At 39.6% G+C, this 24,235-nt stretch overlaps 1 protein-coding gene across 6 annotated transcripts in view; it reads right to left on the reverse strand.

Annotated features, from left to right (window-relative positions):
• Positions 1-5,090: 5,090 nt before the first annotated feature.
• The window catches only part of RP1 (RP1 axonemal microtubule associated), a 194,812-nt gene continuing 175,667 nt past the window's right edge, over positions 5,091-24,235 (reverse strand). For all 6 annotated transcript variants that reach the window (XM_060277834.1, XM_035125532.2, XM_060277835.1 and 3 more), the window contains 11 exons: positions 20,308-20,515; positions 19,387-19,446; positions 17,236-17,414; positions 15,389-15,605; positions 12,071-12,216; positions 11,805-11,880; positions 10,022-10,100; positions 9,555-9,798; positions 8,444-8,522; positions 6,488-6,563; positions 5,091-5,355 (listed from right to left, as the gene is read on the reverse strand). In XM_060277834.1, the coding sequence (XP_060133817.1) occupies positions 5,301-5,355; positions 6,488-6,563; positions 8,444-8,522; positions 9,555-9,798; positions 10,022-10,100; positions 11,805-11,880; positions 12,071-12,216; positions 15,389-15,605; positions 17,236-17,414; positions 19,387-19,446; positions 20,308-20,515 (1,419 nt within the window). In that variant the 3' untranslated portion in view covers positions 5,091-5,300. The remainder of the gene's footprint in view (positions 5,356-6,487; positions 6,564-8,443; positions 8,523-9,554; positions 9,799-10,021; positions 10,101-11,804; positions 11,881-12,070; positions 12,217-15,388; positions 15,606-17,235; positions 17,415-19,386; positions 19,447-20,307; positions 20,516-24,235) is intronic.

Consider the following 24,235-nt stretch of genomic DNA (forward strand, 5'->3'; position numbering starts at 1 on the left):
GCCCACTCACATTATAAAGAGCTTATAACCCACTTACTCTCAGCAGCCTGAAGCTCATAGCCAGACACTGGAGAGACCTGTCAGGAGTGAACATGGACCACTGGTACCAAATCGTATGGGAAACAGCCTTACTAGAAAAGCTAACCAACAGATTGAAACTGACACGGGGACAGATAAAAGAGGACACCTTCACTGCGGTATGGCTCCCATTTATTACATACACAGCAACAAGAACAAAACAACAAGAAGAACCCACCACCAACATACGAACTGATATGGCTAACTTGACCCAACCCCCCCCCCACAAACAAATCTCACTGCAGCCAGCTAAAGACAACCAACCATGCCCTGGCCATTCCAACCTCTCTCACTACCAAGGAAATATAATACAGTGGTACCTCGGGTTACAGACGCTTCAGGTTACAGACATTTCAGGTTACAGACTCCGCTAACCCAGAAATAGTACCTCGGGTTAAGAACTTTGCTTCAGGATGAGAACAGAAATCGTGCGGCAACGGCGCAGCGGGAGGCCCCATTAGCTAAAGTGCTTCAGGTTAAGAACAGTTTCAGGTTAAGAACGGACCTTCGGAACAAATTAAGTTCTTTACCCGAGGTACCACTGTAAACGAATAGAAAGAGAACCTACTCAAGAGATGCTGACATAATAAAAACCCTGCATATACACCAAGTAGCCTATTACCACCCCTCTCCCCTCTACTTTATTCTGTATGTCTCACTTCAAATGTAAAAAACCCCTCTACAACCTAAAAAAGAGACAATGCATGTGCTTTGGTAAACCAATAAAATCCTTAATAAAAATTGTTTATAAAGGTGAAAAGTACCCTCTGCCCTCAAAGCTGTTCTTTGACACAGAAAGAAAGCTGTCCTTTCTGCTCTGTTAAAAAATAACTGTTTGGAGTCTCAGAACCTTGTAAGGAAGACCCTGACCTGAAAACCTACTGCATAAAGTATAGTGATTCAGGAGGAAATCCAACTCTGTACGTGTTGAAAGGTAATGCTTTGCATAAATTGCTGCATATTCCAGAGCTGAGTCCTGGCACAGGAAATGATCGCCACATGTGTAACACTGCTGGCACCAGCTCATTAGTCTTTGTCCTGCCCATTCTCTCACTTAATTTGCTAATAGGAAAGATGCTTTAAAATATGTTACCTGTGGCAAGGGGTAGGAGTAAATGACTTTCAATGTAGTGGGGAAGCTGTGGCCATTTAACAGCTGTCATTTGCAGCATTTTTTAAGCTTAAGAGAACATAGAAAGCCCTTACCACAACATGTTGCATGGAATGGTTTTTTGCTAGCTGAGCAGAATATTCAAATGATTACATTTAACTAGTACTCTCTCCTCGCCTCTCTTTCTCACCACAATATAAAATGTCCTAAATCTCTAGCAGAGTTTTGGGGTGGGTGGCTTACTGGGGCTATACTTTCCTGCCACTGCTTTGAATAATTTGACTTCATTCCATGACTTCATCAAGACGTCAAATAATTCCTTCATTTTACTCTCAATATGCATTTATTATTCCCCCATACCACTACACAACATAACCATCTACACATAATTCAGTTTATTTTAATTTGATACACAAAATGTGAAAACATTTGCCAAAGGATTATGAGAGAACACTCTGTTTCGTGCCAGAGGTAGATATGGTCTGCTCAGTGCAGAATAGTTTTTTAGTAGTGTTATAGTGAGTGAGAACACACAATACTTTTGTTGTATATTACTTCTCTAATAAGATTGCATTGAATGCTTAGCGGATTCTGCTTTACCAGATCAGCACTTCAAGAATGCTGTCTGCTTTAAATGAAGTGGAAGCTGCAGCTAAGTATCATTTTTGCACAGCATTGTCTAAGTTATTTATGGCTAGAAATAAACATTTCAAAAGCCCCCACTGTCTCTATAGAAACTGGCTGAAGACTAGATTTCAGAGCTTTCTAGTAGGAAATTTACTGTTGTCTCTCATGCTTGAAGAATCCAAAGAATTTTTATTATTATTATGAACTGCTAGCTGAAAGTTTAGCAGGGGAAGGTCTTTTCATTTTACATTTCCTTTGTGATTAATGGCAAACTGCCATCCTAAATAAATTTATTTGGAACCTCCATTGATACCGGTACCAAAGGGGTATAAGGTAAAGGGACCCCTGACCATTAGGTCCAGTTGTGACCGACTCTGGGGTTGCGCGCTCATCTCGCATTATTGGCCGAGGGAGCCGGCGTATAGCACCCAGGTCATGTGGCCAGCATGACAAAGCTGCTTCTGGCAAACCAGAGCAGCACATGGAAACGCCGTTTACCTTCCCGCTGTAGCGGTACCTATTTATCTACTTGCATTTTGACGTGCTTTTGAACTGCTAGGTCGGCAGGAGCTGGGACCAAGCAACGAGAGCTCACCCCGTCACAGGGATTCAAACCGCCAACCTTCTGATCAGCAAGCCCTAGGCTCAGTGGTTTAACCACAGCGCCACCTGGGTCCCTACCAAAGGGGTATACTTTCAAGCAAATACCAGTATAACTCGGGTGGAAACTGTTCACATAGAAATCAACCTTCCATCAGTTCAGCCGATTCAGCTTGTGTTCATTTTTCATGCTTCCATTGAATGAATTTTGATAAAAGACTTCAGTACTTTGGAGTTACACTTGTAGACAGCCATATAAGCTGCACACTATAATCAGGAATTATTTCATAAACTAAAGTTTACTTTCTTTTTAAAGAAAATTATACAATGAATTATAATGGTACACATGAGTAGTTCTAAGTCTCAGTACACCGAATCCAAGAAATCATAGAATGATTTCTTGTAATGATGAGTTGGGTTCTACTGAATTGGGCAAGTTGCATAGCATTTGCTGGATGGGGTTGTACTCCCTGGAACAGAGTACAAAACTTTAGGTCCAGAGACTGAATGTGGCTCTGCAGGCCCCTCTATCTGCCCCTCAGAATTCTTCTCAAGCCTCCCTCCTCTCTGGTCCTGGTCCGTACCCACAGGAACATCTGCCTGGTTTTTGTGCTGCTGATCTATGCCATTTGAAGAACTGCAGCTAATGAAATCATAAAATTTCAAAGTTGAAATGGACCCTGAGGGTCATCTAGTTTTGCTTCTGAAGTGTCCCAACAATTTGTAGCTCACCCAGTAGGCAAGTATTAGTGGATCTACTGCAATCTGAAAGAAAATCTCATTAGACTTGCTGCCAAATTGTGTAAAGAATAAAATTCAAGTTGAAAATTATGATCATGAAAAAACCTGAATCCTGGACAACATCTGAGGAGAGCCAATGAGTTTAGGGGTACAGAGTAGACCATGAGGCACACACTTCGGTTCACTTCCAGCACTTCCAGTACTTCATCACTGCTCCCTGTGCCCAGGGACTGCTGCCTGAGGTGGCTGAGTAACTCTGCCTAATGGTAGGGCTGGCATTGTTTAAAGCATTCACCAGATTGTGGCTGCTGTGTTGTCTAGACTGCAATGGGCAACTGAGGGAAACAATGAACAATGGAAGTGTGCATCCAAACAGACATCAGGTAACAAGTTTCCCATGAAAACCTACTGCTTGGGACCAGCAAAATGGAGTGGCCTATGTAATTCCTCTTATGGGCTTTGCAAAGGCCTGTTCCTTTGCACGGCTTTCACTATGGTTGTTCAAAACAGTGTGCTATATTCCTCAAAAAACTGGTTTCTTCTTATAAATAGCACAAGCTTGTATGTGTGTAGGAGTGAGGAATAAGCAAATAAGCTGTTAGGAGCTGCTGTTCAGTGTTAGTTGAGGCAAACAAATTAAGAAGGCATTATTTACACTTGATAAACTAGAAATTGCATCAGGGTGAGTTAATATTACAAACTATCAATGAAAGACACTCTAAATGAAACAAATCACATAATAGATCACAGCAAACTGATTCTGTGTAATGAATACTGATACTGACTAAACTTTAGCAATGTAAGCACAAAGAGAACCATTGGAGAACTAAATTAACCCTGTTCCCTCAGTCAATCAGAAGACATTATACAGTAGGTCTTACAGTTAATAATTTATGAGACAAATTAAAACTAAAGCAAGTCATCTGCAAGTGGGTTAATAGTCTTTATTTTAATTTCTAATCAAGTACTGTACCACCTTACCTGTTACTGTCTCTTTCATTTAATGAACCTTTACAATAAAAGTTATCAAAAATCTGGGTCTTATATGAGGCACTTGCAAATAGTTAAAATATGACTTGTCAATGTATGACTTGTCAATAGTTAAAATATGACTTGTCAATGTAGCACCTTCTGAACCATTTATTTTTAGAAACTCTTCAAGGACAAAGGCAGAGATGGGCCCCAACTTACAAGCTATTAAAACAGGAATAGACAAATTCATGGAGAAGAGGCTATCAGCAACTTCTTGCAATGATGCCTATGTACTGCCTCCACTGTCATAGGCAGTATGCCTCAGAAGGCCAATTGCCAGGAATCACAGGTGGGCAGGGTCCCTGTTTTTGCGCTCATGTCCTCCTTGCAGGCCTTCCAAAGGCATCTGGTTGGCCACTGAGAGGAGGATATGGGCTAGATAACTAATGGCCTCTTCTTATGATCTTAAGATAGAAAAGCAAAATTTCTAGTAGATATTGTTATGCACTATCCACTTCTACAGTCTCTTTACAGTAGTTAAAAGTAGGCAATATCGTATAATCATAAAGACAAAAGCCAGTCTTCTAACTGCTCCCCCTCCCAGATCTAGAAAACAGTGATCTGCACAATTTCTTGTTGGGATTTGAACTAGAAGGAATTATTTTACAAGACCACATCAATAGCAGCAGAAGGCATGTGGTCACAAGGAAATTTCCATAGTTATCAAGGTGACATTTGGTCCAGTAGAATGACTGGGCAAAACAAGTTCCGGGAAAGTACTTGTGTTTTTCATTTATTTAAAAATATCTACCTTGGGATATATATATATATATATATATATATATATATATATATATATATATATTCCTCACTACATAAACTGCATTTACTTTTCTTTTTTTAAGGTGAGAACAAATCCCAAATATTGTGAAATGATGGAAAACAAACTTACAAAACCAAGTTGCAACACCGTATCTCTGCTTTATTCATGTTTGGGTACAGGTGTTCAGAATTCCTGGTAACATTCTCACTCGAATATTCAAATATGATGTATTGTTTTGATATTTCTTTGTGATAATTATAGTTCTTTCACAATTAGAAAATACAAATAAACCCAATCAGCTTGATGTTGTGGGGAAGCATGTTCAAATAGGATTCTCAGAGTGCATAATTACACGGAAAGCTGCACTACGGTACGTCCATCATTTTCATCTTTAGCCAGCCACCTGGTGAAGAAAATACGCATTGTTGTTGGAAGTGATGGTTCACACATAAAACTACATGAGTACTGAATTGTTTCTAATTTTAAGGAACCTGGGTAGCACCTTGTACTGACAGTGGAATAGTTATACATCACTTAAAACCCACATTTGGGAATGCCCATTTGAAAATAAATAGCGGGAGAAGGTTGGAGTAGGCAGTGATATGGATCCATTGACCAGGGATGATCCCTAAACTGACTTCAAGAAGAACTGGCAAGGCCAAGTTACAAACAAGCACAAAACCTTTCAAAATAAACCAATAAACATAAAATATCATTTATTTACTGAGTGGAGTAAATCTGGCATATCAGGAAACAAGCTTGCCTTGGGTTGTTGACATATACGGTAGGGTGCCTATGCAAAATTAACACTCTTCTGCCACTTCTTTATGCTGTATGTTGCTTCTAACATTTACTCGCTCTATGTATGTAAAACCTTTTGCATGGACTTAAAGCCTGCAATTGTCCATGGCATGGGGGTCTCCCTAGGGAACTGAAGGCAGTTGCTTTAGATGGTGTGTGTGTTTTCCAAATCACCACAAGGCAACCATACATGTACTAGCTAAGAGCATGGAAGCAGCATTATTAAATACTTAAGTTTTATGATCCTGTCTTGTGGATTTATACATAAAAGAAAAGAAAATTTTCCACTCCACTTTCCCCATGTGTTTAAGTAACCAGGCTGTGGATTACTGACTTGCCTCTTTTCTATACGTGAAACAGAATTTTCATTGGAATTGAAGGGAAGTACTGAGGGCCAATGAAACAAATTCTTGATTATTTGTAGACTGACGAATGGGCATACTGATTCTTCCCATTTCCTTGGGTCTGCTTGTTTTTGGAAATGGATTGAGAAGGAGTGCCATCAACATACATTTTTATGTGGAAGATTTGAAAGTTGCATATTTTCTCTAGTCTGTATAGTATCAGTTTACTGATACTATTATTTTTGAAAGCTGTAACCATCTGTAGCATTCAGGCTATAATAATAATCCCACATGCCTGGGAGTAAACCCCACTGAATTCAACAGGACTTGCTTCTGAGTAGACATGGTTATGATTGTGCTGTGATCAAGTTTAATAACTGGGAAACAAACCGGTTGCAACTGAAGGAGTATAATTCATCCGTAGACACATCTGTGATTTCTACTTTTTCCAGAAACCAGCCGCTTGCTGTAAAGAAAGGACAATAATAAAGTATGTTCACCTCTGAGTACCGATAAACCTGAAGAACATAATTCTAAATTTATTTTTCAGTCATAGCAACACATTAAAATTGGAGAAAAATTTCTAAATGAGAAACATTATTGGCTATTTTGACAGTGATTGTCAAAAACTCAGCAAATGTTAACATTTACCATGAATTCTTAAGATATTTGGTTACAGTGGCCAGTGCTGCCAGAACATTATGATATTTACCAGTAAATCACAAGGCCTACTCCTGACTTTATAAATAAGGATAGTAAACAGTTTAATTGTAAACTTGGAAAAATATGTCATTGACCATATTGGTCTGGTAATTTTTTATTTTAAGCCCTGTGGCACAACCATTGTTGACCAACTCTTTTAAAATATCCAATTTTTATCAATGACAACCATTTACCTGTAAAATATACTGGTCACTACTAGGGGACAGACACAATGGGGTGGGTGGGTGTGAGAATGGCAGACTAGGGTACTTTGCTGATCTACTTGCAGATAGAGATACCAGCTTGTTGCATAAAATTGAATTCTGGGGTGCTTTCTTGTGAACAAATGTTATTCTGGATCAATGCAGTAGCCTGGCACTTGAAATAACAGGCTAACTTCTCATCTGTAGATAGAGTGATGTGCCACCTGCAGCTCAAATCAAACTGTAATACATATTTTCAAGTTAAATTCGAAAACAAGTCTCACTACAATATATGCCATAGAGCAGGTGACATGTAACCAGAAATAAGTGCCCTGCCATTTCAAATGACATCTGCACAGCAGAAGTTTATATGGGGGGGGGGAATATCCTCTGACTGCAAAGATTGTTTATTGGCACTGATTTCTTGGAATAAAATAAGTCAGTTAATATATCTGCAATAGCTTCAGATAAATCATAACATAAAATGTCTGAAAAGCAATTTATTCCCTCACAGTTCTGGACATTCCTCACTCCAGCCTGGTAAATACTGACATTTACTTATAAATGATGGAAATCTGGGTGAAACTGGGTCATTTATTGAAGAAAAGTAGTGGTTCTTGAAATGTACTGGTACATGTCAAAATTGATTGTGTCCTGAAGTTTGCTTTGAACATTCTCTGACAGTTATGGGGAAAACATCGTGATTAAATCTTTTTATCTTTTTTTCTTCCAAAAACTGGTTTGAGAAGTTAGTAAATGAAGCAAAGAATGAAGCAATATGCGGAGAAATGGTGGAAATCAGATTCAACTTCCCCCCTCTAATTTAAAATGTTATCTAATAACACAGTAGCATGCAATTAAATGGATTTTGAGAAATTTCTGAGAAAACAATACAGAATTCATGAGACATACAAGTAAAGAGAATCAATTTTCTTAAGGAAGCAAAATAGTCTTAATAAGCAAAAAATACATTTCTTCTTGATAGATTTCATTTAGACTTGTGTAAATCAAAATATGCGGATTTAAAACACACAAATGCTTTCCCTACATAATATCTGACAGTCAAGTCACATGCTATTCTGAGCACTCTACATGCATAATATGTTACATTGGTTCCGGCAATGTTATAATTCTCTCTTTTTTTACATTTATATCCCACCCTTCCTCAAATTAGCTTATAGTGACATACATTGCTCTCTCCCCCATTTCATGCTCTGTGAGGCACATTAGATTGAGTGAAAGTGACCAACCCAAGTTGCCCAGTGAGCTTCATGGTGGAATAGAGACTTGAACCTGGATCCCTCAGGGCCTAGTCCAATATTCTAACCACTGCACCATAAAGCGCCTGAGGGAGATTTGAGGCATTTCAAAATTGAAGGTGTGGATTTATATGCATATAAATGTCAACAAGGATATGCAATAAACCTACAGGTATACTTACCAAATCCTTTCCCATCATGTCCAATTTCAATTTTCTGCAGCCTTCCAACATTCTTTGTTTTGATTCTGAATGTGTCAGTCTTCAAAATAAGAGAAGCAGCTTTAAAAATATGACAAGTCTATGTCTGCAAAACAGTATGCTTATCTGGGACTGGTTTAAATTTATCTGTGTGCAGGGGGTAGCGGATGGCTGGAGGAGTGCATTATTGCTACTGTTCCTTTTCTGGTACAGTTGTACGCTGCTAATTTTCAGCTCTTCCCTGAAAACATAAAACATGTACTTTCCACTTTAGGTTTTGAAGATATCTTGACATTTTATTGGTTTCAGAACCCAAGAGGTGTTTTCTCTCTGGTAAGTGCATTATGAATTGCCAGTCAGGTGAAGAAACAACACCTTCTGTTTTCATTTTTTTAATTTATCTTTTGTTTATGGTACCCAAACCTACCTTTGGAAACATAAAGATAAGCGATTTGACTCTAGTTACAGTCAAATCTCTCAAGTGGTATACAATTTGGTTCAGAATATAGTTTCACTTCCAGTGTTCTTGGCTGCGGCAGCACTTTATGTGCATCAATAGTACATTTCCAAGAAGCACCACAACCTCCCACAACTGCATCTTTCATCTATAGGTAGAAGATGCCCTAAAGACAGCAGTGAGTATGGTTTCAGACAGATAACTAAAACAAGGCTAAATGGAAAGTGGAATCCTTTCCCTTTTATAACCTAAGGCTTCAGCACTTCCTTTCATTTGCAGGCAGGATGAGATGGAATCAAGTCACAGTCTGACCAGTATTTTACAGGTTTGTAGCTTAGGATCACATCAGGGTTTTGATCATTTAAAGGAACATTCTCACATGTGGCAACAAACTCAGGATTGCCCTGATCCAATAGGAATCTGCAGCTAATCGTGACTGAGGGGCAACCTGTAGAATCCAAACACGTGTTTGTCTCATTTGCATCACAGACTTAATCGTGTTTAGTCAGACGTAAGCCAGGTAAGTGGTGGACTTAAGACTGCCGCCTAAATGTAACACGTGGACACCTAAAGGTGTAATGTATGAAGTGCCCTTGAGATATAAAGAATGGAAAACATAGACACTACACTATTTACCTTTGCTCTTTCAAAGGGATCTCGATGATCTAGAGACTCCTTGAGTTGAATTAACTGAGATGTGTCCTTGTCTCCAAACAAAATTATATGCACATTTGCGTCAGTTCCTGCTCCCCTTTTGTCACCGGTGTACACTTTAATAATATGCTCTATCAGATTTTCTGAGCTACTGCCTTCTTTGGTAATAAAAGAGAGAGGGATTTCTTTCCTTATTTCAGGTTCATTAGCATCCAAAAGGAATATTCTAAAAAGAAAAAGATTGAGGATCAAGCCACATAGTGATGGTTAAAATTCAATATGGAACTTAATAAGGAAAATGGAGAAAGAAATATATTTAATTTCTACAGAAGTGTATTAACAGAGATATTCAATAAATATTACGTCACATGCTATTGGCTAACATGCCATGCAAGTCATCAAACATTTAGTGTGATTTATATACCGTATATATATATAAAAAAACTCACTCATTCACTTCAAATATGTATACAGGTTCGTTCTTGGGGGCTTCCTTCAGGTGGAGTGCTTTAATATCCAGTTTGCAAGCTACAGCAGAAGCAAAAAGCAATGACAACAATTTGCTTCACATCAGATATTAATTTGAATCTAGTACTATCTAATATAATAATATTAGATATCAATAAATGGTCTTTCCACCCTATTAAATCTCCTTGCACTGAAAAGATGTACTTTTGGGCCGCAATGGGAGCTTTTGTTCAATTGTGAACAGCAAGCCCATGTGTAAGTGTGTGAGGACAATTCTGTTTGAGACCAAGGAAGGGCCAAAGGGTTAAAGTCGCCTACTGCTGCATCATGATCCCCATACAGCAGGGCATAACAGGGCAAAAGGTAAAGGTAAAGGGACCCGTGACCATTAGGTCCAGACGTGACCGACTCTGGGGTTGCGGCGCTCATCTCGCGTTATTGGCCGAGGGAGCCGGCATACAGCTTCCAGGTCATGTGGCCAGCATGACAAAGCCACTTCTGGCGAACCAGAGCAGCACACGGAAATGCCGTTTACCTTCCCATTTGGTGCGGTACCTATTTATCTACTTGCACTTTGATGTGCTTTTGAACTGCTAGGTTGGCAGGAGCTGGGACCGAGCAACGGGAGCTCACCCCTTCGCAGGGATTCGAACCGCTGACCTTCTGATTAGCAAGCCCTAGGCTCTGTGGTTTAACCCACAGCACCACCTGCAGGGCAAACTGAGGCACAAATGTCCAAGACCCAGACACTCCTACATGATCAAGTCCTATTGGGATGATAACTTTGAGACTATTTTTATCATACTGATTTTAAGAGGATCAGTTGAGTTTAAATGCATTCTTTTTGTTCGTTCACTCTGTACTTGTGCAGTGTAAGGATTGAAAGAAGCAAGTTGGTCATCACAGAAAGGCACCCTGGCTCTAACTCTATACCAGAAGTTGTAGCCAGGCCCAGCAACCACATGCTTGAGGAATAAGTAAACAATTGATTTATTTCAAGCTGCTTTTCATTAATATATGCAGCGCTCTGTTTTGTTTTAACTTCTGCTTCTTTAATGCTTTACACCACAAGCCTATGCAAGCCTTCTCAAAAATAAGCCCCACAGAGTTCAATGTGATTTACTCCCAGGTAACTATGACTTCAACTTTAGTGTTTTAAACTTGTGGTTGTGATCTTTGTGCCAGTTCAGCACAATGAAGTCTTGATATGATTTTATTTACCAAGAAAAACAGATGAAAAGTTTTGTTTACAGTATAATGATCTGATCATTCTCCCCTTTTGCAAATGGGTGTTCACGGAGCAGTTTGAGAAGATCTTGAATTCCAAAGGTGCCTAATTCAGAAACTGATAGGACTTCGATAGATTCCTTCTAATAATGGTCACCCCCAAAGCAAAGGGTGCTTCTTAATGAATAAAGCACCCAGAGTCCTAGCTGCATCCCTGCCCTAGACCTGGTCATGTATGTATGTATGTATGTATGTATGTATGTATGTATGTATGTATGTATTGTTTGTTTAAAATTGCATACTGCCCTTCATCTGTAGGTCTCTGTGAGATTCACAACATAAAAATACAAGATAAAAAACACAAAATACAGAATAAAAACAAGAACATAAACAAACCAATAAGCCCCCTGCTGGTGTTGGAAAAGCAGCTTTGCCTTGCCACATGTGCAGCTACTGCTATTAATATTAATGTCTAATGTAAATACAAATATTAAGAAGCTATTTCAGCCGTATCTTCATAGTAAAAAAAAAACTTACATTGTTTGCTTCCAATGAGTAGTGTAACTTTGTGTAGCTCCCCCAAATCCACAGCATCTATCTGACCTGTAAATGACTAAAAAAAATCCAGCGATATTTAGCTTATTCTCTCTCTCTCTCTCTCTCTCTCTCTCTCTCTCTCTCTCTCTCTCTCTCTCTCTCACACACACACACACACACACACACACACACACACACACTTCTGTAATAGGTTTCAGGTACAAATGTAAATGACCATTCCAAACATCTGTGAAGAAGTGAATTACCTCCCTGTCTTTTCCTAGCTGAGATGGCAACAGAAGCTTCCTGCTTTCAGTGTCACCATTGGTTCCGTATATACACAGAGACATATGTACCGAGCTGATTTTGCTTGAGGCATCATTGAAGAATACTTTCACATCATATGTAACAACTGTAAAATAGAAAGGAAAGCCAAATCCAAGAAAACACCTTGTGTAACTATTTTGTAATTCATTACTTTATAAATTTGCTACCGGTACCTTCCATTTGCCACATGCTAGTCTTGACATTGTGTATGTGTGAAATTATCCTTAGAGAGGCATTTAATGGTGGTATTCAACTAGGTTTTACTCAGAGTAGACAAACTGAAATTAATGGCCCAACTGAGTCAAGTTCACGAACTTCAGTGGGACTACTCTGAGTAAAACATAGGGTTCATTCATATGCACTTTCATTTGCCCCACCACTTTCCCCTGGGGAAACCCAAGGTTTAGCACTGAATCGGAACAGATGGCAATGGAGGTCTCTGCAGATTGCCATTTGCTCCGGTTTAGTGTTAAAGAGCAGGTTTTCCCAGGGGAAATGGTAGGGCAAAAGTAAAACTGCTCAGACCCATCGCTAGAAAGCATGGGAGAAGTGGAACTATGGATGAGGCTTTAGCTGACCATCACCCCTATGTGATTAGGAGCAAAGGCCTTTTCAGCTCCCACTTCTTAGCAATTCACTGAGGAATACTACAGAGGACACATCCTGCTGAAGAGCCCCTATCCCCAAATGCCTAATTCTGTTTACATTCTGTAGTTTAGTGCTCATTTCTGTGTTGTTTGCTTGAAGGGGAAAAAATCTGTTTGCAAATAATATGGAAATGAGTGCTAAACTTGCACTATATTCCACTATAGCTCCAGAAGTGGCTTTTGCATCATGTGAAAGCTCAGATTTAACACAGAATTCCACGGGGAAAAGAGTTTTAAAAGGAATAAACTGCCATGTGAATGCAGTCTAGTTCATGGCCTTAATGTACAAAATGCTCTGTCTTTCTTATTAATTTTTATAGAAATTCACTGGGGTAGGTAATTAATATAACTCTATTTTGGGCAACTGAAGCTCAACCAACTGCACCACACTAGCTAGGCTAATGATTGTGTAAGATGTGGGTTTAATGAATGTATAAATGTGATGAAGAGCTCATGCAACTGCTTTATAACATTCCAAGATCCAAATTTATCACCATGAATTTTCACGGCATTATTGCCACTACACTTTTGGAGTCTCTTCAAAAGCAAGACAAATCTGAGGGTGCTGTGGAACAAAATATTTACAACATGCAGAAACAGCCACACAACTACTGCTCATGACAACTACCGGTACTGCTAAGAACTGATCTTCAGGCCAATCTATCTGCACTACTTTATGCACTCTGGCCCCTGGATGTTTGTAATAATAAACTAAGTGGCTTCTTGAGAATACAGTCCTTTGCCCACATCTGGATGAAAAAAATGAAACAGCAGATGGTTGATTGGCTTACAGAGTTAGGAACTCAGATATATTGCAGGGATAAGAGCTACAACTGCTAGAGTACTGGGTTGTCAAATTCGCAAGCCAATCACTACAAAGATTTTAAGCTGCTTAGGTCCCTCTGACTTCAGAGAAAGTGAATTACCTTAAACCAAGTACTCTGACTGAACTAGCTTGGGCACGCAGCTATTAATATTCAGGATGTAAACTGTGTTTCCAAGGTGCATTCAGGTGAGGACTTTAAATATATATTTAGCATTACAGATGATATATATTCAGAAAAAACATATTTAACATTGATTTGATTTTCCAGGAAGAAGAGTTGTGTGTATCCAGTTGAATATTTTGGTTAATTATATTTGCTTGATGGTGTACGTGAGTGAAAGCTCTGATCGTAGGTAAAATTTTATAGGTAAAATAGTTATTGTAGCAATATGTATTATACCCTTATGTATAAAATCTCTCCTGCTCCCTCTCACTTTGAAGTACTCTTCTGGTTCATACGTTCACCATAGATGACTTGTATCTATAGATGAGTAAAACAGATTCCCACCCCCTTCAGGTGTTATGGGTCAAATTTCCAAAGTGTGATTCAGAATTCATATATGCCCCTAGTTTAGTTCACTGCATACTTATCTCATCCAAATCTGCATAGCTGCCAATGGATCCCATTTAATAGTGGAATTTAGTGGTATTATTGGATTCAGTATGGCACATTATAAATTTGTGTCATAAATAAGTGTAAAATTAGGTGGGAATAAAAGAAAAATGTACATAAATTAGGCATGCCATATTTAACACAAACATGCCTTTCATGTAGCTTTTATTGCAATTATCTATTTACCTATAGCTAATTTATCACCTGCTTTTGAATTGATTAATAAATTAATTAAGTGACTAATGTGCATATTGCAAATAAACTAACATAGGCATCATTTTGATATATTGGAAAAATGAGATAATATATGATCTAATAAACAAAAGTTACTACTCATTACAGCTGCTTGAAAGTTTCCTCCATCATTTTTTCATGTGATGAAACTATGGTTGAAAACACAGTGAGGTCACTTGCCCCCCACAACATTTCAAGTCACGTTTGCATGTTGCTGTACACACTAGAGAAGATAGAGATGTTTTCACCTGATGCATACTGCCTGTTTGGTTTCCCTAGGCCTGCCAATGCCTCCACCTGGAAATTCTGTGCCTAACTGAACACTGTGACTATGCTGAATACAGGGTCTCCCCAGATCCTAGATATTAGGACAGCATCTCTAATAGTATAAGCTTCTATGCATAGCTGGAGTTTGGGAGTGAGAAAAAGAAAGGTGAAAACATGAAGCCATTTCCTAGCCTTGCTGAAGGGAAAGCTATCCCCCTAGTTAGAAGGCAATCTATCTTTTTTTTTTTTACTTTAATATGTCAGAATCAGCGTAACTACAGAAAACAAACCTACTCTTAATTCTCAGCCCAATAAATGATAATGTTCCTTTAACATTTAACCTACAATTAAACCAATCAAAGCTTGTAACTCTATTAGACAAATTCTCCATTTTTTGCGTGTTTGGGGGGTGTTCACACACGAGAGACAGACTGAGACTGTGTGTCCATATTAGGGCTTAATATAGCTGCAGTCTCAGTCTGTTTCATGTGCACAGATGACCCTCCCCACCACCACAAGTGGAAGGATAACTTGTGTTGCTGTAACTTTAAGTATTTTCTTAAAGTATTTTAAATGTGTGCTTAAACCATATTATTTTATTACAGCAACTTATCTTGGTTTGAATTGTAATAACAGAGGTCTTCTATGCCTGATGCCAATATATACCTACCGGAAAGTGCTTCCCTTAATGGCCATTCTACAGGGAATTCAATCCATTGGTCTCCATTAAGAAGAGGAAGTGTTTTATTTATAGAGAGATTAAAGGTGTCCAGGGTTACCGTGTTCTGCATTTTACAATGATGAAACAACTGGGATATGCTTTCTCCCAAGTGATGAAGCCCAAACGTCACTTTATAGAGCATTCCCAAATCAGCTGGGAAATGCACCTAGAAATAAACAACACGGCAAGTTGATCTTTTGAGTGATTCAGTTGGCTTTAAAGGATATTTTGATATGTTATTTTCTTAAGCATTCTACATCCCTGCAGACCTCAGAAGCAACACAAATGGCCAATATAGATTGTTTTGCGATTCTTCCTCTGAGAGCCCAGTTTTTCTTCTCCCCACTAAACAGCTAAATTTACTTGCTGGCTTTGCAAAGTAAACCCTCAGTATGGTGATGAGGACATATATAGGGCTAGATGCCTTAGCCCCACTGAAATCAATGGGACAAGTTAGGCATATCTTAAATCACATTGATTTCAATGGGACTATAGTATCACTAACAAGCAGAGCGATCCTTTGGTAGTGGGGATGGAAGTTGATAGTGGAAGAGCTGGCAATTCTTCCACCATACAACCCTGCCAGTCTCCTGCTGCTACAGTGTATGGTGGGGGGAAGGGCAACTGGAGAAAAAATAAGTATGGCAGCTCCAGGACTGGTGTATTTGCTTTCCCGTCCTGGGGGTACGTCAAGGGGAAAGGATGGCTTTGGATCTGGTGATCCCAACAGGGACATATTCCTCCTGTCTAATTTTTGGCTGAGGTCCCCTACCAAGATGACCAAAGCCATTTCAGTCCCACAGCCAGGGCAGAAGCCAGGCTGCAATGGGTCTAGAACATCAGTTTTATCTAGGAAAACCTGGAACAGAGACACTTTCACTTGTTCCAACACTATGGTCACAAAATGAATACTTGGGGTTGGCCAAACACCATCAGATCTTGATAGGGCTTTTCTTGAGAGAGTGGTATAACCACTGTCTCCTTGAAGCCTGATGGTTTCATGCCATGCTGAAGAGAGGCATTAGCCACAGCAATAACCCACTTGGCCAGTTCGTCTCTGACTGCTTTTATTAGGCAGGCTGGGCAACAGACTAGAATACAGCCAGTGGGTCACCTATCACCAAGGAAACTATCCACTTCCTCTTGTAACATATGCCAAAAAGAATCCAGAGAAAAAGAGGGAGCCGATGATGAAGTCACAGACTCAGAAGAAACAGCACATGCATTCAAGTCAGAATGAAAATTAGTGATTTTATCTGTAAAGTGTCTTGCAAACAGGCCAACAAGGGATGTGAAATCACTCCTCTCTGGGGAATTACCCCCCAAAGAAACCTTCAATCACCTGAAACAATTATGGTGGATAACTCTTCACAGATGCAATAGTATTAGAGGAAAACCATTTGTTTGGCAACTACACTGCCATGGAGTACGTTCAAACTGGGCTGTTGCCTGTCTGATTCGTCACTAGCTTTCCACCAGTATTGCTCTAGTCAATGTTCTTCCAGTTTCATTGCCCAAAGCTCTGAGGAAAACCGGGGGGGGGGGGCACACCTGGCTTTGCTTCAACATAATTCCCACCATATTGCCAAGAAAATCCCCAAGTGCTACCATAAAATCATTGGGATTCACCGGACTCCTCAGACAGGCCATTTTAATAGGTCCTTCACCCCTGCAATAGAGTTGGTTTGTTAGCAACTTAATCTATGCAGATGTATGCAGCTGCTAAATTAAGCCTATAAAAAGCTCATCTACAAAAAACATTGGCAAAGATGATAACATAGTATACATTATTTTACATCATATGTTACTTGGTCCTCAGCTTGATCTCCTACTTTATCCTCCAAGGAAATTGGTTCAGATTTGCCATTGCATCCATAAAATACCAAAACAAGTTTAGAAATGTTTCCCCAAGACATCTTAAATTCTTCTGATGAATTTTCATGACATTCAGTGAAATAAATCTTCCATGAACCTTCTGAAAAAATGAAATTGAATAATATTATGAGAAGACTAAACAAGTTTTTGTAAATAAAACCAATGGGAAAGAAAACTGTAAGTTAAAGGATTATGGATGCTTCTTTAAAGCTTTAAAGCTATGAAGGGATAGCTCAGTTTGTAGAGCATGAGACTCTTAATATTAGAGTTGTGGGTTCAAGCCCCATGTTGAGCAAAAGACTCCTGCATTCTAGAGGTTTGGCCTCTTCCATCTCCACAATCCTTTGATTCTAGAGCAGGCTTATATTATTATTATTATTATTATTATTATTATTATTATTATTATTATTACTTTGAGACATTGGAGAAGAATTAACAATGCTTGAAAAATAATATGATAATAAATAGTAACTGACAGACAATTGCATTATATATATTATAAACAATAGTACCGTATATATTTATTTACATGTATAGAAACCGATAATGATAGCATTTAAGAGTAAATATTCTCAAATAGGGTTGGACAAAAAGAAACAAACAAGAGAAAAAGATGAAAGGAAAAGAAAAAAAATAGCTTAATTGATTCTTTCTAGAGTAAGCCACTCCAGGGATGCATAATTGACTGCTATTTGAGATTTGCATCCACAACCTTCTTTTTTTCTTCTTTCCAAATTATATTTGGTTTAGAAGCTTTATGGAAAGATTGACAGTTCACTTACACTACTTCATGGAAATGCATAGAAAATAGTTTCACATTTTAAAATACGAAAGAAACACAAAAGTTTAAATGAAAAACCATAACTCCATAACAAAGAAAATACTTTCTGTCTGGCACTGAATGAAAGTGTTTGTTATAAAATCAGAACTGATCAAATTGCACCCTGTAGTGAGCATTGTTGTACTGTACAATGTCCTTTAGCTTATCATCCAATAATACATTAAAGGTAAAGGTAAAGGGACCCCTGACCATTAGGTCCAGTCGTGACCGACTCTGGGGTTGCGCGCTCATCTCACATTATTGGCCGAGGGAGCCGGCATACAGCTTCCAGGTCATGTGGCCAGCATGACAAAGCTGCTTCTGGCGAACCAGAGCAGCACACGGAAATGCCGTTTACCTTCCCGCTGGAGCGGTCCCTATTTATCTACTTGCACTTTGATGTGCTTTCGAACTGCTAGGTTTCGAACCGCCGACCTTCTGATCAGCAAGCCCTAGGCTCTGTGGTTTAACCCACAGCGCCACCTGTGTCCCTTAATAATACATTAAGGAGTTTCTTTTCTGTTTTATACAGATCACTTTGTTGTCTTCCCTCTCTTACTTTCACTATTTTGGCAAATTCAGCAATGAGTTGTGCTCCACCCTCTCATCCGTTGCTCACCAGTGGATGGTGAACTGATCTTTTCCCATCTCTGGCTAATAGCAAATTGTGCCACTCAGGAGTGGAGCAAGCGGGGGGCGGTATGCCCGGGTACCGCCCTGGAGGGGGTGTCACTTGGGGCCGCACCCCCACCCTGCGATCGGCGCCTCAAAAGCCGAGCCCGAAATCTTGCTCGGCGGGCTGGCATGCCTGCGGCTTTCTTTTGTATTTTTCTTTCTGAGGTTGCCAGACTGGGGGCTGGGCTGGGGCCCTGGGAAGAGGTATGGGGTGGGCTAGACTAGCGAGGCGCCACGTTAGTGGCTGGCTGGCGTGACACCCCTCCCTCCTAACTGGCCCGCCCCTTGCCTCTGTGGCTCAGCCAAGCAACCTCGGAGAAATAAAAAATACAAAAGAAAGCTGTGCATGCGTCGTTACGTGGCGGGTATCACCGCCGCCCCCACACCTCCAAATCCGCGCGCCTCCAGCTACAAAACTCCAGGTAGAAAGATTGCAAAGTTAGAGCAAATCCCAAAATATGGTGTATGTGTATGTGTGCGTACACACACACACACACACACACACACACTTTTGATAGAAATATGCTATTGTTAGAGATAGAATTCTGATTGACACAGCTACAGTGATGTAAAATACCTGATTTCATCGGTTGCTTTTGTAACAGTGAGGCAGTGGTGCGTCTCCTTTCCTGTGTTTCTAATTAAAACAAGATGGAAGGCTGCATTAATTTTGCAAAAGAATGTCTAGATAACCATGAATGTCTGTATCATAGATGGGGAACCTGAGACCCTCCAGACATTGCAGCACTCACTATAACTGCCATCATTCCTCACCATTATCTATGCTGGCTGGGACCAATGCGGATTTGGAGTCCTACAACATCTCGTGGGCCGCAGATTTCCTATCCCCTTTACAATTCATTTTAAAATGTTTTATTTAATATTATTCCTAAAGACTTGGGAAATGGTTCCTGGGGTGAAATTAACGAATTTTGCTGTGGGCTTGAAAGACTCCAGTCAGCTTCCCAGGACTGGTTTAGCATGCTGGCAGGGTCTTTCCTGCCTCAGGTGACGCAAAGGAGGTTTCAAACTCTGAGTAATAAAACAGAGTTATTTCCAGAGTTCAAGCCTGGAAAATCCAAGGCAAACTGAAGAGAGGGAGAGAAAAAGCACCTACCACTAGCAGCCGCTAATTTAATCAACAGTCAGATCAATGATGCTTCTTCTCATACTGTAGGTGGAATGGCTGTGAACATTCCATGCCATTACAGTAACTCAACCAGTGGTTTAGAACAGGATGGCTTGCAGACAAATGACAGGAAATCGGTGACAGAAAATTCCCATAAAAATTGTATTCCATTTGGTTGCAAGTTCTAACAGTTTATTAATATTCTTTATTCTAACTGCTAAGCTGGCCAAGGCCATTGCTGTGGTAAGCAAAGATTCTGCATGGTCTGCTTTCTGTTATAACAGGCTTATAATAAATAGAAAAACTGGCAAGGTCTGCAGTTCTGAAGGAGATTCTCAGCAAATAAGTAATGTCTCAAACAATACTGACCTGTACCAGTCAGAGTTACTGAGGCACATCTTTTCCTATCAGTTCTGTCTCTCAGCCATGTTTGAGCCATAAAAAGTATCTCCTTTCCTGAAAACTTTGGCTCCTTCACAATAATCTTCTCAAGGTGCCAATCAGAGCCTTTTCCTTTTTCCACAAGCAGCTCAGATAGAGTTCCAATATCTACGGCTTCCACTTGAAAAACATCCACCTGGAGGGATCACAATTAACATTCAGAGGGCTTAATAAACAGAATAGTTAGGCTGGAGCATCATAAAATGAAACTGTCAAGCATCTAAAAGCAAAAGGACACCAAAGCTTAGTGTTTTATTATTTAATGCTGACAGACACTAATGAGGAGACTTGGGAAACCCAATTCACTCACAGAGCAAAACTAAATTAGAGTACATTGACTTCCAAACAGAATGAATTGGCATGATCCAATGAAATCAATGGACCTCTGTGAACACATGCATGCATAGAAAAGAATGAGAATCTGCAAACACATGACTTGGGGTCACCGCCATTGCTTTGCTTCATACACGTATCCAATTGTTAAGGGTTATGCAGAACTGAGGGACAATTTACAAAGACAGATTTACACAAACACTAATAACTCTAGAAACTATGCTTCTGCTACATAAATTGGTCTTATTTGGAGTTAGCCACCTATTAAGGTCAATTGGACCACTTGTCAATGAGCAGGTCATGGACTGCAGTTTAATATTTAGAGAAATTTGCACATTGCAAATTGCTGGGGTGGAGCAGAAGAAATAACCTCTTGGCAGTGGCCTCATTGCTGCTTACCAAAAGGGACAAGATGATGGTGAGGTCAGGGCTGTGTGGACACAAAAGCAAAGCCAATCTAGCACTCCAGCCACTGTGCCTGCATAGTCCAGGTGTCTCTGTGATCTTGCGCCATCCGCTCCTGGAAAGTGGCAGCGATGCTCCAACCAGAAGGCTATTTGCGCAACACCACCACACTAGCTGAGCTGCTCCCACCTGTTATGGTCTGTCTGAAACCCCAGCAATGAAATACCCTCCTAGAATTTGAGACATTTGTCTGCTACCATATCATTTGTCATCTATGTGACAGACCACATAGTGGATTAATATGAATTCTCTTCCACTGTTTTACTGCTGTTTTCATTCATTTTGCTATTTTACAGATTAAAGATTTCATTATGGGCTTGCCTTCAGTTGTAAGCCACCTTGGGGACCTGTTGAAGGAAAATTGGAGTACAAAAGATATCTTAAAAGGGGTAAAACAATAAGTTTTAAAAATTGTCCTGCTGCTTCTCTTGTTGAAACTGTAATGCTTTGAAGTATATGTGTTTTATCTTCTTGGTCACAGAGAGAAGTCCCAAACTGAAATTTCAATTGTTCTGTCTTAGAAAGCAAGCAAATTCCCTTTAAAATCACAGCAAGCCCTTTCATACTTTCATTTCCACTGATATAAACTCCATATTTTTGTGATATCCTTAATGTACCACGCATCACCTTAATGCACAGAAATGTTTCCCAAAGCCTCATGTTCTGAAAATGCCAATCAACTTTCTTTAACCTGAGTTGGCTTTATCCTGCATTTATCAACGTCAGCTCCGAAAGCTTTCTCTTTCTCTTCATAGCAGCAAGTAGCTGTCTTATCAGCAACAGATTCAAAATAAACAGTCTTTGCATAAACATCAATCACATATCTTCAATAGTTCAGATTTGATGGTTAGTTAGCAAAAATATTCCCAGCAAAAATGGAAATGAAGAATCAGGCACACCATATCCCTCATCTTCAGGTCTTGAATGTCAATTGCTTCCCATAGCCCTTAATTTCTACTCATTTACCATAATCCCCACTTTCAATTTTAAATACTTCCCTAGAAGCTAAAGGAAACTGTTATAGCCAGGCTTGGATTTTATTTTATTTTTAAAGCTGAAATACATAACTCCTAGTTTGTGGCCTGATTATTCCCCTCTTTCTTTTGGAGATACTTTATTCCCTAAAATAGAATTACAGAGATGGAGTCTGGTGGAAGTGGCATAAAGAGCATCGTCCTTAATTTGAAAACTGGGACGTCTATGAATAGAAATAGCAGTAAAGGGACCCCACAAATGGCTAGTACTTGCCAATCGTCTCCTTTTACAAATTCTGGTATATATTTTCCTCTATAAGGATTTGCATTTAACACCTTTTGACATCCAAATGATAGAAAACAATATAGATAAGATGAAGAAACAGGAGAATCTTTTTTAAAAAAAGAAAAGAAAAGAAAGACTCTACTTAATATTGAAAAAGTAAGGATTCGAACTTATTTCAGATGGTACTAACGAGTTTAAAACAAGATTTTGCAAAAAGTAAGAGTAACTTTAGCCCTATTAACATGACACATTGCTCACATTGAGGGCATAAGCAAGGAGCAGGCGTGTGCTTTTAGCCACACCTGGCCATCATGTCTTTTCCTTTCAGTAGCCATATGTCACATGTGGTTGTGGGAACAGAAAATTTAATGCATGAACTCCTGCTCATGAAGAGGGGCTCATTGCAATCAGGTTGTGAGCAGGAACTTGTGCATTGGTTTTTCTGCCCCCTCAACCACATGTGACATATAGCTACTGAAAGAGAAAGGTGCAACATTGGGAGTGTAAGATTCGTGTGACCAAAAGGCAAAGGTGTTTCTTGAGAAAAAGTTGGAACTGAAGCCTTCATTATTGGGAGTTGTTCCTATATGGATGCTAGACTAAAAATGGTATAAACAGAAACTGGTGTAACCTGCATACATTATATGGAGCTGGGCTAAAAACATGCCCCCATTCTTAGCTCTGCGCAGCTGTACCCTATAAATAAGAAACATATGAATAAAGTTATTGATTTAAAGAAAGCCAATAAAGAAAACTGGAATGACTACAACAGAAAAATAATCCAGGGGGAAATGCAATCTATGTCACTAGAATAAATATACGTTTTATTTGCTTTTGGTAGAAAACCAGAGTCACAGAGACCTGTAACCTTGACTTTACAATAGGCAATGGCTCAAATACACAGACTAGAGGGCTCATTTTCATGTTACATCCTCCTTGGCAGGGGATGCTGGGAAATATCCACAAGTGGTGACCATAACATGCAAGAACCACTCCTGTGGTCACTGTGCCAGCACAAGCTGCTACAATTATATGGAAGAGGGCTGCTGAAATGGTTAAATTATTACTTTAAGAGCTGCCGAAGAAAACACATTAGACATTAAGCTTTATTGATTACTTAGTTATTTGTTCTTTTGGATTTCTCAGGAGGCTTACTCACTGGGGAGTCCTGCCACTGAGAAAGGCAGGGAATAATAATAATAATAATGATAATGATAATAATAATAATAATAATAATAATAATAATAATAATAGGGGAGCCTTGCACTTCAGTAGCTCTGGTCAATAGCTCAGTTTTGGGAGAGCACATCCCAGATACTGCTGCTGGGGGACTGCAGGGTTTCAGCTTGTACATGATGAAACTGCTAGGCAAGGTTTTCCTGAGATTTAATCTGAAGTGTTGTCTGGATGCTGGTGATAGCCAGCTCTGTCTTGCTTTCTCATCTGATCGCAGGAGGAGACTGGTGGTTTTGAACTCTGTCAGATGCAGATAGGCTGGATGCAGGCAAACAAGCTGATGCTTAATATCCAGGAAAGATGGAGGTAATGATGGGTGGGGTTTCTACTGATTTGCGCAAAGTGCATAGCCTTTGTTGGATGGGGTTGTACTCCCAATAACAGAAGTACAAAACTTCAGGCCCAGAGGCTGAATGTGGCTCTTCAGGCCTCTCTATCTTCTGCCTCAGGATTCTTCCCAAGCCATGCTCCTCTCTAAGCCTGACCTGCACCTGCAGGAGCATCTACCTGGTTTTTGTGCTGCTGGTTTATGCTATTTGAAGAACTGCAGTTAATGGAATCA

This window comes from Zootoca vivipara, chromosome 8, assembly GCF_963506605.1.
Source record: "Zootoca vivipara chromosome 8, rZooViv1.1, whole genome shotgun sequence".
In the NCBI taxonomy this organism is placed as follows: Eukaryota; Metazoa; Chordata; class Lepidosauria; order Squamata; family Lacertidae; genus Zootoca; species Zootoca vivipara.